Source organism: Hypanus sabinus, chromosome X1 (assembly GCF_030144855.1).
Source record: "Hypanus sabinus isolate sHypSab1 chromosome X1, sHypSab1.hap1, whole genome shotgun sequence".
In the NCBI taxonomy this organism is placed as follows: Eukaryota; Metazoa; Chordata; class Chondrichthyes; order Myliobatiformes; family Dasyatidae; genus Hypanus; species Hypanus sabinus.
This window is the reverse complement of record NC_082738.1, coordinates 43,688,264-43,702,254: the sequence shown is the minus strand read 5'-3', so window position 1 is coordinate 43,702,254 and position 13,991 is coordinate 43,688,264. Positions and strand designations below refer to the sequence as shown.

The window sequence follows — 13,991 nt, the reverse complement described above, 5'->3', positions numbered from 1 at the left end:
TCTTTAATTATTAAACTACAGTGAAATGGGATCCTAAATTTTATTCCCTATTAATTTATTTTGAGGAGAATAGATCTGCAGGACAGAGAGAAGAGATGGGTTTGGGAGGGAGGCAGAGTTGCTGGACAGGATCTTCAGATGCTGAGTTGACTTTGGGGTAGGGTTTGACAGGATGGATGGGAGTGTGGGGAGTGTTACCCAATCCTGCTCGTATTTCTTATGCCACTAGTGTACTTCTGGATACAAAATGGTAAGGTTTGCTTTATGGTGTGGCACAATGATGGAGGAGAGAGACTCATTTCTTGTGGCAAGTTGTGAAAATCACCCAGCTGGTGCACCAAAATCAGCCTGGAAGCTCCTATAATTTGGGATAAGGTTTATCTGCAAATTTATTTGCAACTTGCACAAAACCATGTTTGCCTATAATGTCACTTTGGTTGAATCCACAATCTGTTAAAGAACCCATAAGATGAATGGGGATAACAGTAGAAAGGAGAAGTGTGACTCTAAAGAAGGAAACAAATTATGTAACTTTGGCCACATCTTTGGAGGGCATACAATTTTGCTGCATGAATCTTCCTGTCTCTAGTGCATGTATTCCTTCCTGTTGGTGATCTGAGCTATCACACTACCTTGGAAGTAAAACCTCTCAGAGAACTCTGAATTGCAATCAGAAAATGCCAGAAACATTGGCCCTATTTCCCTCTGCCTGGGCTGCTGAGTGCTTCCAGCATTTTCTGCCTTTATTTTGGACTTTCAGCATCTGCAGCTCTTCTGATTTTCATGCTCTGAAGTGTGATTGGGAGCGACTTACGTTTTGAGTGTCCCTGATGTCATGAGCTCAGTCACCAGCACAATACATTTGTGGCCTTTCACAGAAGACTTGAAGGAATCGTAGAAGCGCACAATGTTGGGATGTTGCAATCCCTTCAGCATCTCCACCTCCTCACTGAACCTCTGCCTCTCTGCCTTTGATAACTTCCGAGTCTAAAGTCAAATGAACATGTGAATGAGAAAAGGATAATAATGCAAGTCTAACCTCCACAATAAATGAAAAGATTGTCACTTTGACCACTAGTTTATTGGAATCAATGTTTCCAGTGAAATACTGCAGTGAGAATTTGGTGGGTACACATTGGATTTCTGTTATTCACCACTGTTGCAGTATCAAATTTGTTGGACCTGACTCACTTTTTCTCTTAGAGACATGGAATTTATATTTAAAAGAGTAGAACAATTATAATAGGAGTAATGAGTGGAACTGCAGAGAGCAGTTTGCAACGAGTCGTCACACCTCGGTACCATCTCACAGGAAGCATCCTACTCAGGTGCATCTTACGGCTTGGTATGAGAAATGCTTTGCACATGACTGCAAGAAACTGCAGTTGTGGACACAGCTCAGCACACCAAGGGAACCAGCCTCCACTCTGTGGACTCTGTCTATACTTCTCGCTGCCTCAGTGAAGAAAGCAGCATAATCAGAGACCCCCACTCATCCCGGACATTCTCTCTCCTCCCCTCCCATCAGGCAGAAGATACGGAAGTCTGCAAGATACACACCACTGGGCTCAAGGAGAACTTCTACCCTGCTGAATGGTTCTGGAGTATAATAAGGTGGATTGTTGACCTCACAATCTACCTCATTGTAATTTTGCACATTATTCTCTAGCCTCATGGCATTTTCTCTGTAGCTGTTACATTTTATCCTGCCTCAATGCACTGTGTAATGATTTGATCTGTATGAACAGCATGCTAGACAAGCTTTTCACTGTACCTCAGAAGATGTGACAATAATAAACCAATTCCTATTCCAAATCATCATGTGTTTCTAATGTTTTCTTCCTTTTCTCAGTGACAATAAAAACATCCTTAACAATCACTTCAACTATTCTCCCAACAATGGAAATCAGTCTGAATTACTATTGTGACTGCACTCTGTTTTTGAAACAAGGAACCATGTGAACTAGATTTCAAGTCAAAGGAACTATCCACATTCTGAATGAACACTGAAGATATTGGCTAATTTTAGGTAAGATTAGATCAGCTTTATTTTTCACATGTGCATCAAAATGTGCAGTGAAATGCGACATTTTGCATTCATGACCAACACAGTCCAACAATGTACCGGGGGCAGTCTGCGTGCTGTCATGCTTCCAGCGCCAACAGAGCGTACTCACAACTTACTACCCCCAAGTCACTAATCTTTGGAATGTGTGAGGAAACCGGATCACCCTGAGGAAACTCACATGGCCATGGGGAAAATGTACAAATTCCTTACAGTCAGTGGTGAGAGTTGAACCCCGACTTTATAATCACTGCACTGCAAAGAGTTATGCTAACTACCATACTGTGGTTCACCCCGTTTAATACAAATCCGATCTTTTTAAATCTTGAATGCACAGTATCCATACATTGAGCTGCTTAATGCATTCACTGTTACATTACCTATTTTAACATCAATTATGTTGTTCAATTCCAGACAGTCCTACAACGGCTATTCATCTGTGACGTAAAATCAGTTTGAATTGCTCTGCAGTATTATCTAGTGGTCCTGTACAATTCTTAATATGCTTGTGACAGAGCAGAAAAAGATTTGCCTACCTCTATCTTTCTATAGAGAAATCGTCACTAATTTTATGGTCTTTATATCTCTTAATGTTCTGTGTTCTCAAGTGAGGAAGGTAGTTTAAACATGCCTTGTGCTTTTTGTTTCCACTGTAGGGTCAAACTTGTGAACTCTGACACACCACACATAACAAAAATTATTTATTAAAAATAGAGACATGTGGAAATAATATAGGGGGAAAAACAGCTGGTTTGACTTTCAGCATTTCCTGTCACACAGTGGAATTGTACTGATCTTGTCGAGAGTTTTCTCTCTGGTTAGTTCTGCCTTCCTCCATTCTGCAAATACTCTTCTGAAGCCGGCTCCACAGAGAGAAATGGCATTTAATTCTCTCACTGGTTAATCCTGGAACATTAGTACTGGGGGATGGGTGGGTGAAGGGGAGTGTATCTGAATTAAACAGATTGCTGGCTCAATTCAATATGCATATCAAGTCTTTCACTCATGGGGCTAAAACTAAAGATACAGAGGCATTCTTGATATTCAAGTGCCCTGAGACGTGAATTCTAGTCAGAATATACTGTAAATTCATTCTATAAACCTTCTACAGATTGCAATAAATACAATGCAGTGAAAAGCTGACTACCTGAAAACAAGCCACTGACTGAATTCCAGCATGCCACTGGAGTCCAGCAAGGTATATGGAAAGTAAAGCGCTCCAGTATTAAATCCTTAGTTTGTTTGAACACAGAGATGCGGTGGCAAGTTCCTTGGCAGCAATTCTAATTTGTGATCCCTTGGTAGTCAGTCCACTCAGTATCTATCTTTGAAAGTATGTCGGTGCTTGGGATGTGGATGACGCTGGCATAACACTTCCCCAGTGTCCTTGATGATGGACCTCAGCCTAAAATGCCAATTATCCTCCTCCATTGCCAGGTTCCTCCAGCATTTTGCGTGTGTTGCGCAAGACTTCCCAGCAGTGAGTGTTTTTGAGGGAGGTTAAGAGTTGACCACATTGGTGGGCCTGAAGTCACATTCACACCAGGAAGGAAATCAATCTTTTTTTTTGGATAAGATACTGGTGAGGCCATTTTTTAAAACCAATCTGTAATTTCACCATTAACTTCTTAACTACAGACTGATTTAATTAAATGACCCCTCTCCTCAGATAGGTTTACTTCTGTGTTAGTGCATTGACGCACCACTTTTGGCTCTGCTCTGGTCCCGCTTCCTGGGTCAAGTCAATGTTCAGACTGGGACTAGCACCTCACAGCACCTCTGCAGTGAACATGTCTGTGACAAGGAGGAATTCAGTGTGGCACAGACATCACATTTTCTGCAATAGGTTGAAGGTCATAATGTGGGTGCTGGAGCTTGAAGTAATCTGAGGAACAGGAGGACTTGTGTGATTGCATTATACAGACGATGTTCTGGTTCACTAGTTCACGATGTTCACTAGTTCTGGGTGTATTAATCACATGCTAGAATAAACCTAAAGTAAGCAATAATTGGTCATTTCTGTGCCCCAGCTGTATAACCCCTTGGTGGGTTTTGGAGAGGGTGCTGATCAAAAATTAAAGGGAGTTTGTCAGGTTTTAGTAACTCTGAGTTAACATAGAAAGTTCAAAAAAAAAGTTTAAATAAATTATACTCAAGTCTGCTAGCTGCCCTGACTGTAGAAATGCTGCTCCCTAAAACACCCCGGACTCTTTCAAATGAGCAGCTTCTGATCAGGTGTTCATGTGTGGTGAGGGGTGCTCATTTTACTGAGTGTGAACAAGTGGGGCTCTTCGTTCTGTATGACTAGAAATCATGGTCCTGTAGAAATGTCCAGAAAGAAATATAATGAGGTGTGAAAGAGCTGGAGAGTATAAAATCAGACTCTGTTCAAACCGTACGATGGAGGGGAACACCAGAAAGTGAATGATTCAGAAATGCAGAAATGGTGTAACAGTAGGCATAGTAACTAGTTAGAAAAGGAAAGAATTCACAATGTACTAAACTGCTTTACTGCCAAGTTTATTTTTCAAGTGTAGTCACTGGTGCAATCTAGGAAAATTGGTAGCCAATTTGCAAGTCCTCAAAAACAGCAATGTATTACTGAGTACAGAATATTTTTGGCACTCTCCACAGAAGCCACATGAGATAAGAAGCCTTTTTGTTTACTAAATTGTACCATATGATCCACCCAAAGTTCCTCATTTTAATCTCTCATCAGAAGTATAAGAGCAAGGATGTAATGTTAAGCCTTTATAAGGCATTGGTCAGACTGTACTTGGAGTATTGTGAGCAGTACTGGGCCCTTTATCTAAGAAAAGATTGATTGACATTGGTGACAGTCCAGAGGTGGTTCATGAGAATAATCCCAGGAACGAAAGGGTTAGCATATGAGTTGTGCTTGATTGCTCTGGGCCTGCATTTGTTGGAGTTTAGAAGAATGGGAGCTGGGGAAGGGGAGAATCTCATTGTAACTTATTGAATATTGAAAGGCCTAGATATAAGTGGATGTGAAGAGGAAGTTTCCTATAGTGGGCAAGTCTAGGACTGGAGGGCACAGTGTCAGAATTGAGGGATGTCCACTTCAAGTCAAGTCAAGTCAAGTCAACTTTTATTGTCATTTCGACCATAACTGCTGGTACAGTGCATAGTAAAAATGAGACATTTTTCAGGACCACGGTTTACATGACACAGTACAAAAAACTAGACTAAACTACATAATAAAAAAACAACACAGAGAAAGCTACACTAGACTACAGACCTACACTAGACTGCATAAAGTACACAAAAACAGTGCAGGCATTACAATAAATAATAAACAGGACAGTAGGGCAAGGTGTCAGTCCAGGCTTCGGGTATTGAGGAGTCTGATAGCTTGGGGGAAGAAACTGTTACATAGTCTGGTCGTGAGAGCCCAAATGCTTCGGAGCCTTTTCCCAGACGGCAGGAGGGAGAAGAGATTTAACCATATAACAATCACAGCACGGAAACAGGCCATCTCGGCCCTCCTAGTCCGCGCCGAACTCTTAATCTCACCTAGTCCCACCTACCCGCACTCAGCCCATAACCCTCCACTCCTTTCCTGTCCATATACCTAACCAATTTTAACTTAAATGACACAACTGAAATGGCCTCTACCACTTCTACAGGAAGCTCATTCCACACAGCTATCACTCTCTGAGTAAAGAAATATCCCCTTGTGTTTCCCTTAAACTTCTGCCCCCTAACTCTCAAATCATGTCCTCTTGTTTGAATCTCCCCTACTCTCAATGGAAACAGCCTATTCAAGTCAACTCTATCTATCCCTCTCAAAATTTTAAATACCTCGATCAAATCCCCCCTCAGCCTTCTACGCTCCAATGAATAGAGACCTAACTTGTTCAACCTTTCTCTGTAACTTAAGTGCTGAAACCCAGGTAACATCCTAGTAAATCGTCTCTGCACTCTCTCTAATTTATTGATATCTTTCCTATAATTCGGTGACCAGAACTGCACACAATATTCCAAATTTGGCCTTACCAATGCCTTGTACAATTTTAACATTACATCCCAACTTCTGTACTCTGTTTTGATTTACAACAGAAACAAGAAAGAATTTCTTTAGCAAGAGGTTGATAGGTTCTTGATTAGTTAGGGCATTAAAAGTTATGGGAGGAAGCCAGGAGAATGGGGTTGAGAGGGATATTAAATCAGCCATGATGCAGTGGTGGAACAGACCCAATGGGCCAAATGGCCAAATTCTGCTCCTACGTTTTAAGATCTTATGGATAGCGATTGCAACAGTGCAACCCTCATTCAGTTCTGGAATCTCAGCCACAACCTCAACCTCAACCAAGATCTCTGTGCTTCATGTTTGGGAGGATCACTAAAACCAGAATCTTCTCATTCAGAGGCTAAAGTGCCACCAACCGTACTGAAGGTTCGTTGTCGACTCATGCACATATCCTAGCATCTTAACAAAGATTCCCTGATGTGACTGCTTCCTCAAGCAGGGGCTCAGTTGTCTACTGAAACTTCTGTCTTTAGCCTCCTTCCCACTTGCCGGGGCATTGGTCAGTAATACTTCTATGGAAAAATTGTGTAGGCTATAGCAAGCAACAAAACATGCCAGAGAGGCTGGCTTAACTGTACAAAATGACTCCTCAGACTTGTAAATGTGCCAGATACCTTCAGAGTCCCAGTGGCCCGCTCAATGACGAAACCTGGCAGCACTATAACCTTACTGCATGTTTGCTCTGTTTGAGTCTCTCAGATCTATTCAAAACAGGGAAGCAATACCATATGTAATTGTATTAAAACAGTTCAAAAATCACATAAAACTGTTCTTTTACATTTAACTATTGCAGTGCAAGTTAAAAACTGCACGATGGGGAAACAAGTTCTCTCAGAAAGCTCAAACACTGTTTGCAACATTATCGATAAAATATGCATGGCATGACCTTACTGAGCCAAAGGGCAAGTGTCTTTAAGCAAAACTATGAAAGTAGTTAAAACTTTAATAAAACACATTCCATTGACAAATGTAGCTATGGGACAGAGAAATACAAGCTCAAAAGTTAATCTGTGACTTGCTAGATGGTTAAAATACCAACGTTTTTCATGACTTGTTAAATTGAGTTAATTATCATTCAACTAATTCATGTCCTGGGGGGTGGGTGAGGTCTGACATCCCACTCACCCAAGGAAGGTGCATGTGCTATACATCACCTCTCCTTTCCCGGTGTAGTGATCGCTGTGTGGTCACTGTCTAGCTTTTTAGGCAGGAGGCCACTGCTCTCCTACACTACTGTGTCTGTAGCAACACCTTCTCGTTTTTTAAAAAAATGCAAACCAAATTTTTCTTAGTACCTATAATTAATATTGTGTGGTTATAATTTCTGAAAAGTGAGGTGTATAGAAAAATAGCAATATCTAAATGCATAGGCAGATGGAGTGGTGGGCACAGATGGAGTGGTGTAACTCCTACGACTCGAAGATCTCGCTGTCACCGTCCCAGCTTGCTAGGCTATGGCAGATGAACCCCAGGTGTAAAGGGTGGGGCCAGTGCCACGCACACTGCACTCCACCTAAAAAAACCATTGCGCAGGCCGAAGGACACGCCCACGTCTATGACCATCCTCCCCTTGCAGCCGCTGCCACCGGGTCTGCCTGTCCCGTATTGGCCTCGTCAGCCACCTGCAAGTCTGCGGCAGACATGGGCAGCCCCCTTCCTAATTCTTCGCTCACGAAGCCAAACCATGAATTCATGTCCTCATTAGTTTCAAGGATTTGCCTTTCACCCTGCTTGAATAGAAATGTGAAGCTTCGCACTGTTAAATAACTTACTGGACTGCATCCTAAAACTGGATGGAGTAAGTGTTGACCTAAAAACAACTGGGGGTCCAGATGCTAATCACAGCCCAAGTTCCCTACTAATGTCAGTGTGAGCTTACAATCTTTTGGTTTGGTTGCAATTATTTCACCCAAATTGTCATCAATTTGTCCAGCTAATTTCAGTGAAAAGTGTCCTACATTGATTTCACAAAATGCAACATATTATAAATTGAAATGAGATTTTCTTATCTTGATATTAGTTCAAACTACTATTAATTCAGACGAATCATTGCTTTCAAAATGTGAACTGAAGCACATGAGGAAGCCAAAGGATAGGAAATGAAAAAGTAGGTGGTCAGATTTGAAGGCTGGGGTGGATTAGCCATGATCATATTGAATTGTGGGGCCAGGTAGCCTAATCCTGTTCCCATTTCTCTGTGGAAGAGCAGTAGTCCTTTGGCCACATGTCCACAGATACCTGGAAAGTAACAGGACAGATCAGACCAATAAAGAGGACACACAGTATATTTGTCATTATTGGCCAGAGCAAAATATAGAACTGGGAAGTCATTCTGAAACAGTATAAGACAGTAGATAAGTCACAGTTTGAGGATGACAAGATATGTTAGCAGTAGAAAGGATGTGGACAATGCCAGGATTATAGAAAGCTAGTTAAGAAAACAGATAAAGTTACACCCTTTGGAACAAAGGAAGCAGAGGGGAAATCAAATCAGTTTTATAAAATCATCAGTGAACAGGAAGGACCTATTACCCTTGTCAGTTTGGTCAAGAACAAGGCACCATAGTTCTAAGTAACTGGATTAGAGGAAGAATTGTTCAAAGAGCAGTGGGAATCTAGATTTTACAGCCTGAGGCAGAAACTCTAAATGTATTTACATAGTAACTGGACGAGGAGTGGGAGTACTCAAAATAGTTCTTTATTTGTCCAAAGCAGACAAAACCGATTGCTGATCCTGGTATCTGGAGTCACAAACAATGCGTTGGAGGAAGTCAGTGGACGAGCAACATTTTTGGAAAGAAAGGAATTGTTGATGCCTCTTGATGCAGAATTTCAACCTGAAACACTACCAACTCCTTTCCTCCCACAGATGCTGCATGAACTGCTGAGTTCCTCCAGGAGATTGATGTTCTTCATTTGCCTCAGGGACATGATAGCCTCCTTCTCTGCATACATGTGAGATTCTTTGATTCCATGATCACTGTAACTTTATATGAAGCAATATTCTCATTATTCTAGATGACTTCTGGCATGTTGAAAGCCCTACATTTGACTACATCTGTAAATGATGAATTGGAGTGACAGTCTTAGTAATTAAAATTTTATGTTCTTGGATTATTACGAGAAAATAAATCACATACAGCTTGCGTCACAAATAAGTTATAGGAGCACCTCTCCTATTTCTGTTTGTTCCTTGGCTGCTGATTCTAAACTATGAACAAAACACACACACACACACACACACACACACTCTCCTCTCTCTCTCTACGGATTACAAATTCTCTGCATTTTAACAGAGATTTCATTGTCTACAAGTTGCTTAGATTACTCTGAGATTGTGAAAGGCATAAGAAAATCAAGTCTTTCTTTCAATGGTTATAAATCACACTCTTACATGAAGGGGTTATAGTGATGTATTCAATTTTTTGTACCTCATGTGTGCGATTGTTTTATACACAACTTACAACACAATAGAAAATTCACAATGAAAACATGCCCATGATACCTCACTACAAAAAGGGTGAAACATCCTTCCTTGCTCAGTACTAGTAAATGCACAATGTAGTCATTGCTTCATATTGCCCTCTGCTTCTGAAGTTGATTCTCTATACCTCAAAAGAAATTACATTTCAGAAGGGAAGCACAAGATACAGTTGCTATGATACTGTACCCAAGTGCATGTGACAGAGGATGGATTTCCACAAACAGGAGAAAACCTGCAGAAGCTGGAAATCCAAAGCAACACACACAGAACGCTGGAAGAACTCAGCAGGCCAGCAGCATAGATGGTAAAGAGTTAACAGACAATGTTTCAGGCCAAGACCCTACATCAGGACTGAAAAGGAAAAATTTCCACATATCACTGGGCTGCATCTTTCCCAGGTGGACTAAGATTGTCATGTGTTGGTTATGGATTGAATAGGAGTATTGGTAGGATCATTGTGGGAGTTTCCCTTATTCTTCTGTCTCTCACCCTCCACCTACATTTTCAAGTCTCACTTCTGAACTTTTGCTTATGTTAGTATGTTCACCAACTTTGACAACAGGGCACAGCATTGTCAAAGGTGCCCTCTTTTTGACAAGACATCATCCTCGTTGTTCGACCCACCTGCATACTTTTCTTTAAAAAGCTCAAATAATATAGGAAAGTAGTTGTATCCAGCTGGGATAGATCACCCTAGTGATATCTGTCAGGTAAAATGGTATTTAATGGGAAATTGCCCCTAACATTTTCAGGCACGATTCACCTCAAGGCAAATCATATCTTCCCAGCAATGGTCATGCATCCAATGGTGCCATCAGGCATGCAGTAATTATTTTCTCCATTGCCACATTATAAGCTATGTTGGCACCGTAATGTGCAGTGACTCTTGCAGACTGCCTCGAGCACATCCATAGGTTGTGCTGGTTATTAATGCAAATGACACATTTCACTGTATGTTTTGATGCTCATGTGATAAATAAATGAATAAATTCAATAAATGAAATGCCAGAAAGAGAACCAATGCCCTCTGAGAGATGCACATTGCACAGGGTTCAGAAACGATTTGGCAACTAGAAAGTTTATATTGTCAAATCGATCGTACACAGCAAAAGTTTTCAATAGCCAGCATTGTGAGAAATGAATCAATGCTGCTCTCTTCACCCAAGCCAGTATGTCTGCATTTCAGTTCTGAGCTGCACACTATGATCATTGGTTCCTTGATTAGCCTTCACATTGCCCCATATCTTGTGAAACCCAACTTCTAGCCAAAAAAACTTGATCCACTGATACAAATGGAGTTTGCTTGTTGCATTGGGTTGGGTAGGCTTAAAGAAAAGCATATTAAGCCATAACTTCTGCTAAGAGAATTTCAAAACTGGTCCCAAAAGACTAATTTTATGCATACCTTAAAATACTTTGATTTTAATATATCAACTATTTCTTACATTATTTCATGATAATTTCACTTCAGCTTCCTCAAATGGGGTATATATTCTAAATCTTTCTTTGGTGCTCTGTAAAATATTTTAAAACTAATTCTGTATTTCCTTTCCTAGTTTGCCATCTGTCAGAATTCTTTAATATACAAGCAGCTTTATAGTGCCCTAAGCTCTGGCTCCATTAAATCCCACTGAACTGATGCCTAACAAGAGCAGGCTCTGTGAAAGAGGATGCTCACTCCATGGAAAACTTTTTGCACAGCTCTCTGTCAGCTGTGAGCACTGATGCTACACTGCCGACCACAAAATCTGTGTCTATGATTTATGAAAATTATTATAAAAGGTAGACATCTTGGGGTATGAGCACTGACAATGTTTTCTTTATCCTTATAACCAAATGAAATTTGTTTGATTAATTAGAATCATAGGGAACCACAAAAGTGTCATTGGTACTTCAAATCACAATGACATCATTCAAAGTCAATGGGACTAGAGAGCTCTGTATCTGCTAAACTCAAGAACCATATACTAATTAATATCACAACTCTGACTGGCTTTACCACACTCCAAGTTCTTCTTTACTAGTGGGCCATAATGTTCAACAACCCCTCGGTACCAAGCTCACAATGTGTTCCTTCTCCATTTTGAATAGGATGGGTCAGGGATTTTCCCGAGTATACATTTCCAAAGGTGGTGTTGAGAACATCCGTGAATTGCTTTCTTTGTCCCCTTACAATCTCTAATCATGATGCAACTCTGAACACGGTGCCTGTTTCAGGAGAATGATGCTGGGTGCATGCAAATGACATGGCCTACCCATTGAAGCCACATTTTCACTCAAAGAGTTGAACTGCACGTGCATGTAACGGTAGCCACATTAACTCATTTCCTCCTACCTTAGGCTATGAACTTATCAATCACCCCTGCTGTGGATCACTTCTACAAAGAAGGGATCTGTATGCTCCATGACCTCTGGACTAAGTATGTATATGTAGGAGGGGACTATGTTGAAAAATAAATGTGCTCGGTTTTCTAAAATTGATTCCTTCTACCTTAGGCCACAAACTTATCAATCACCCCTCGTAGAAGTATTGTCTGCTTGCTGCAGCTTGACGCATGAATTTGAGTGTCAGTAGTTCTGGAATGGGGGTGATGTAGAATAAATCTGCTCAAGCAGGAAGCATCTTGCAGCACCATAGTGAGTAGTAGCGAGAAGAGAATTGGGGCAATGATGCAGCCTTGCATGACACCAGTTTGCACAGAGATCAGGCCGGCTGTGGATTTCTTGATTAAAACCAAGTAGCAGACAACAGGATGCAGATGAGTTCCTACACCAGCCCAAACTGAGAGGATGCTCCACAGTCTCTGCCTACATTTCTCTTCAGGTCGATTTGGAATAAAGATCACATCTACTGTGCCATATATGTACAGAATATACCATTATTTATGCGCGGAGCAAAAATGACAATGGAGTTGTAGGACTAAATATTTTTACTAAGTCACATTAGCCATTGTATATGCTGGGCTGGCTACAGTGCAGGAGTGACAAGCTGGGCCTGCCAAGATGAAAACGTGTGCACTCAAAAGCTCACGCAAAATGAGAGGGCCTTCCGCACGTACGAGGCCCAATTGATTCACTACACTATCAATTGGCCACATGCATACTTGCCACATTCTTCCAAAAAATCTGATATGGTTCATATATGCTGAACCAGGAGGGCAAATGATCAACTATTGAGGGAAAGCAGTTGGGGAGGACTTTTCCAAAATAGGTGTTGGGATGTTCCCCATGTACTTCCTGGAGCTGGATTCACAAAGATATCACAACTATCAGAACTTCAAATATTCCTGGAAGGTCCTCCTCTCCTCATTGTTCTACAAGTTATCTCTTTCAAATTATGTCTGACACAGAGGGATGATGTTAAAACTCAAATGTTCAAGTTCTGGACTGTGAAAGCTGGCCTACATTCAGGTCTGGTGTTAGGCTTCTTCCTTGCAATCCAGAACCCAAATTTTACATTGAGGATAGGAAGCTGGCTCTGCACTTCTTGTTTTGACATGAAATAGCTAACTATATTAAGAATACAGCAGAGTGGGTTTTTGGCCTTATGAGAGATCCCACTCCGCTGCATGGATATTAACAATAATTCAGTTGCAAATCAGCCCTGTAACAGGCCACATTTTGAAAATGAAAGACCCCTACCATTGTTCCATCCCATCTTTTTGCAAAAAGTACAGAAGCTTTATGTAGCAGACCATTAGATAAAGGAACAGCTACTTCCCTTCAACCTTCAGGGGTTTCCAACCTGGAGTTCACAAACCCCTTGCTTAATGGTATTGGTCTATAGCATAAAAAAGATTGGGAACCCCTGAATCATTCAGTTCCCGAACCAACAAGCAAGCCCCAATCATTACAGCTCAGCAACACTATTATCATTTTACACTAAAAGGGAATTCTTTTGGTTCTGATTGTATGCTTTCCTGCAAATGTTGTGTATAACTTGGGTTTGTCTTGTGAATGCTGCTTACATGATGCTATGTAATTGTGATACTGCTGCAAGTAAGTTTTTCATTGCACCCGTACACATATGAACTTGTGCATATGACAGTAAATTCCATTTAACTCAAAGGTTCACCAGCAACCAAATTTTACTTTACACAGGATCTTTTTTCGGTGGCAGGAAATGCATGCAGGTGCCTGTCTGCACATAAGTGCCCACAAATCTCCCCATCACTGGTGAACCTGACTATCAATATAACTACCTAGCTAGTAACCAGCATTTACAGTTTCCTAAAAAAATTTCCATTGCATATAACCTGGCTCTTTAAAAACTACACCAGAACTTGTGCTCTAAAGCATAAGTTTAATGAAAAACAGTCACATACAAGATGTAAATGATGCATTCATTTGGGTTAGCATTCAATTTTGGGACATCACTGGAAGCTTTATCC

At 40.9% G+C, this 13,991-nt stretch overlaps 1 protein-coding gene across 5 annotated transcripts in view; it reads right to left on the bottom strand.

Moving 5' to 3' along the window:
• The window catches only part of wnk4a (WNK lysine deficient protein kinase 4a), a 94,163-nt gene that overhangs the window by 60,630 nt on the left and 19,542 nt on the right, over positions 1–13,991 (bottom strand). For all 5 annotated transcript variants that reach the window (XM_059956494.1, XM_059956492.1, XM_059956490.1 and 2 more), the window contains exon 2: positions 815–987. In XM_059956494.1, the coding sequence (XP_059812477.1) occupies positions 815–987 (173 nt within the window). The remainder of the gene's footprint in view (positions 1–814; positions 988–13,991) is intronic.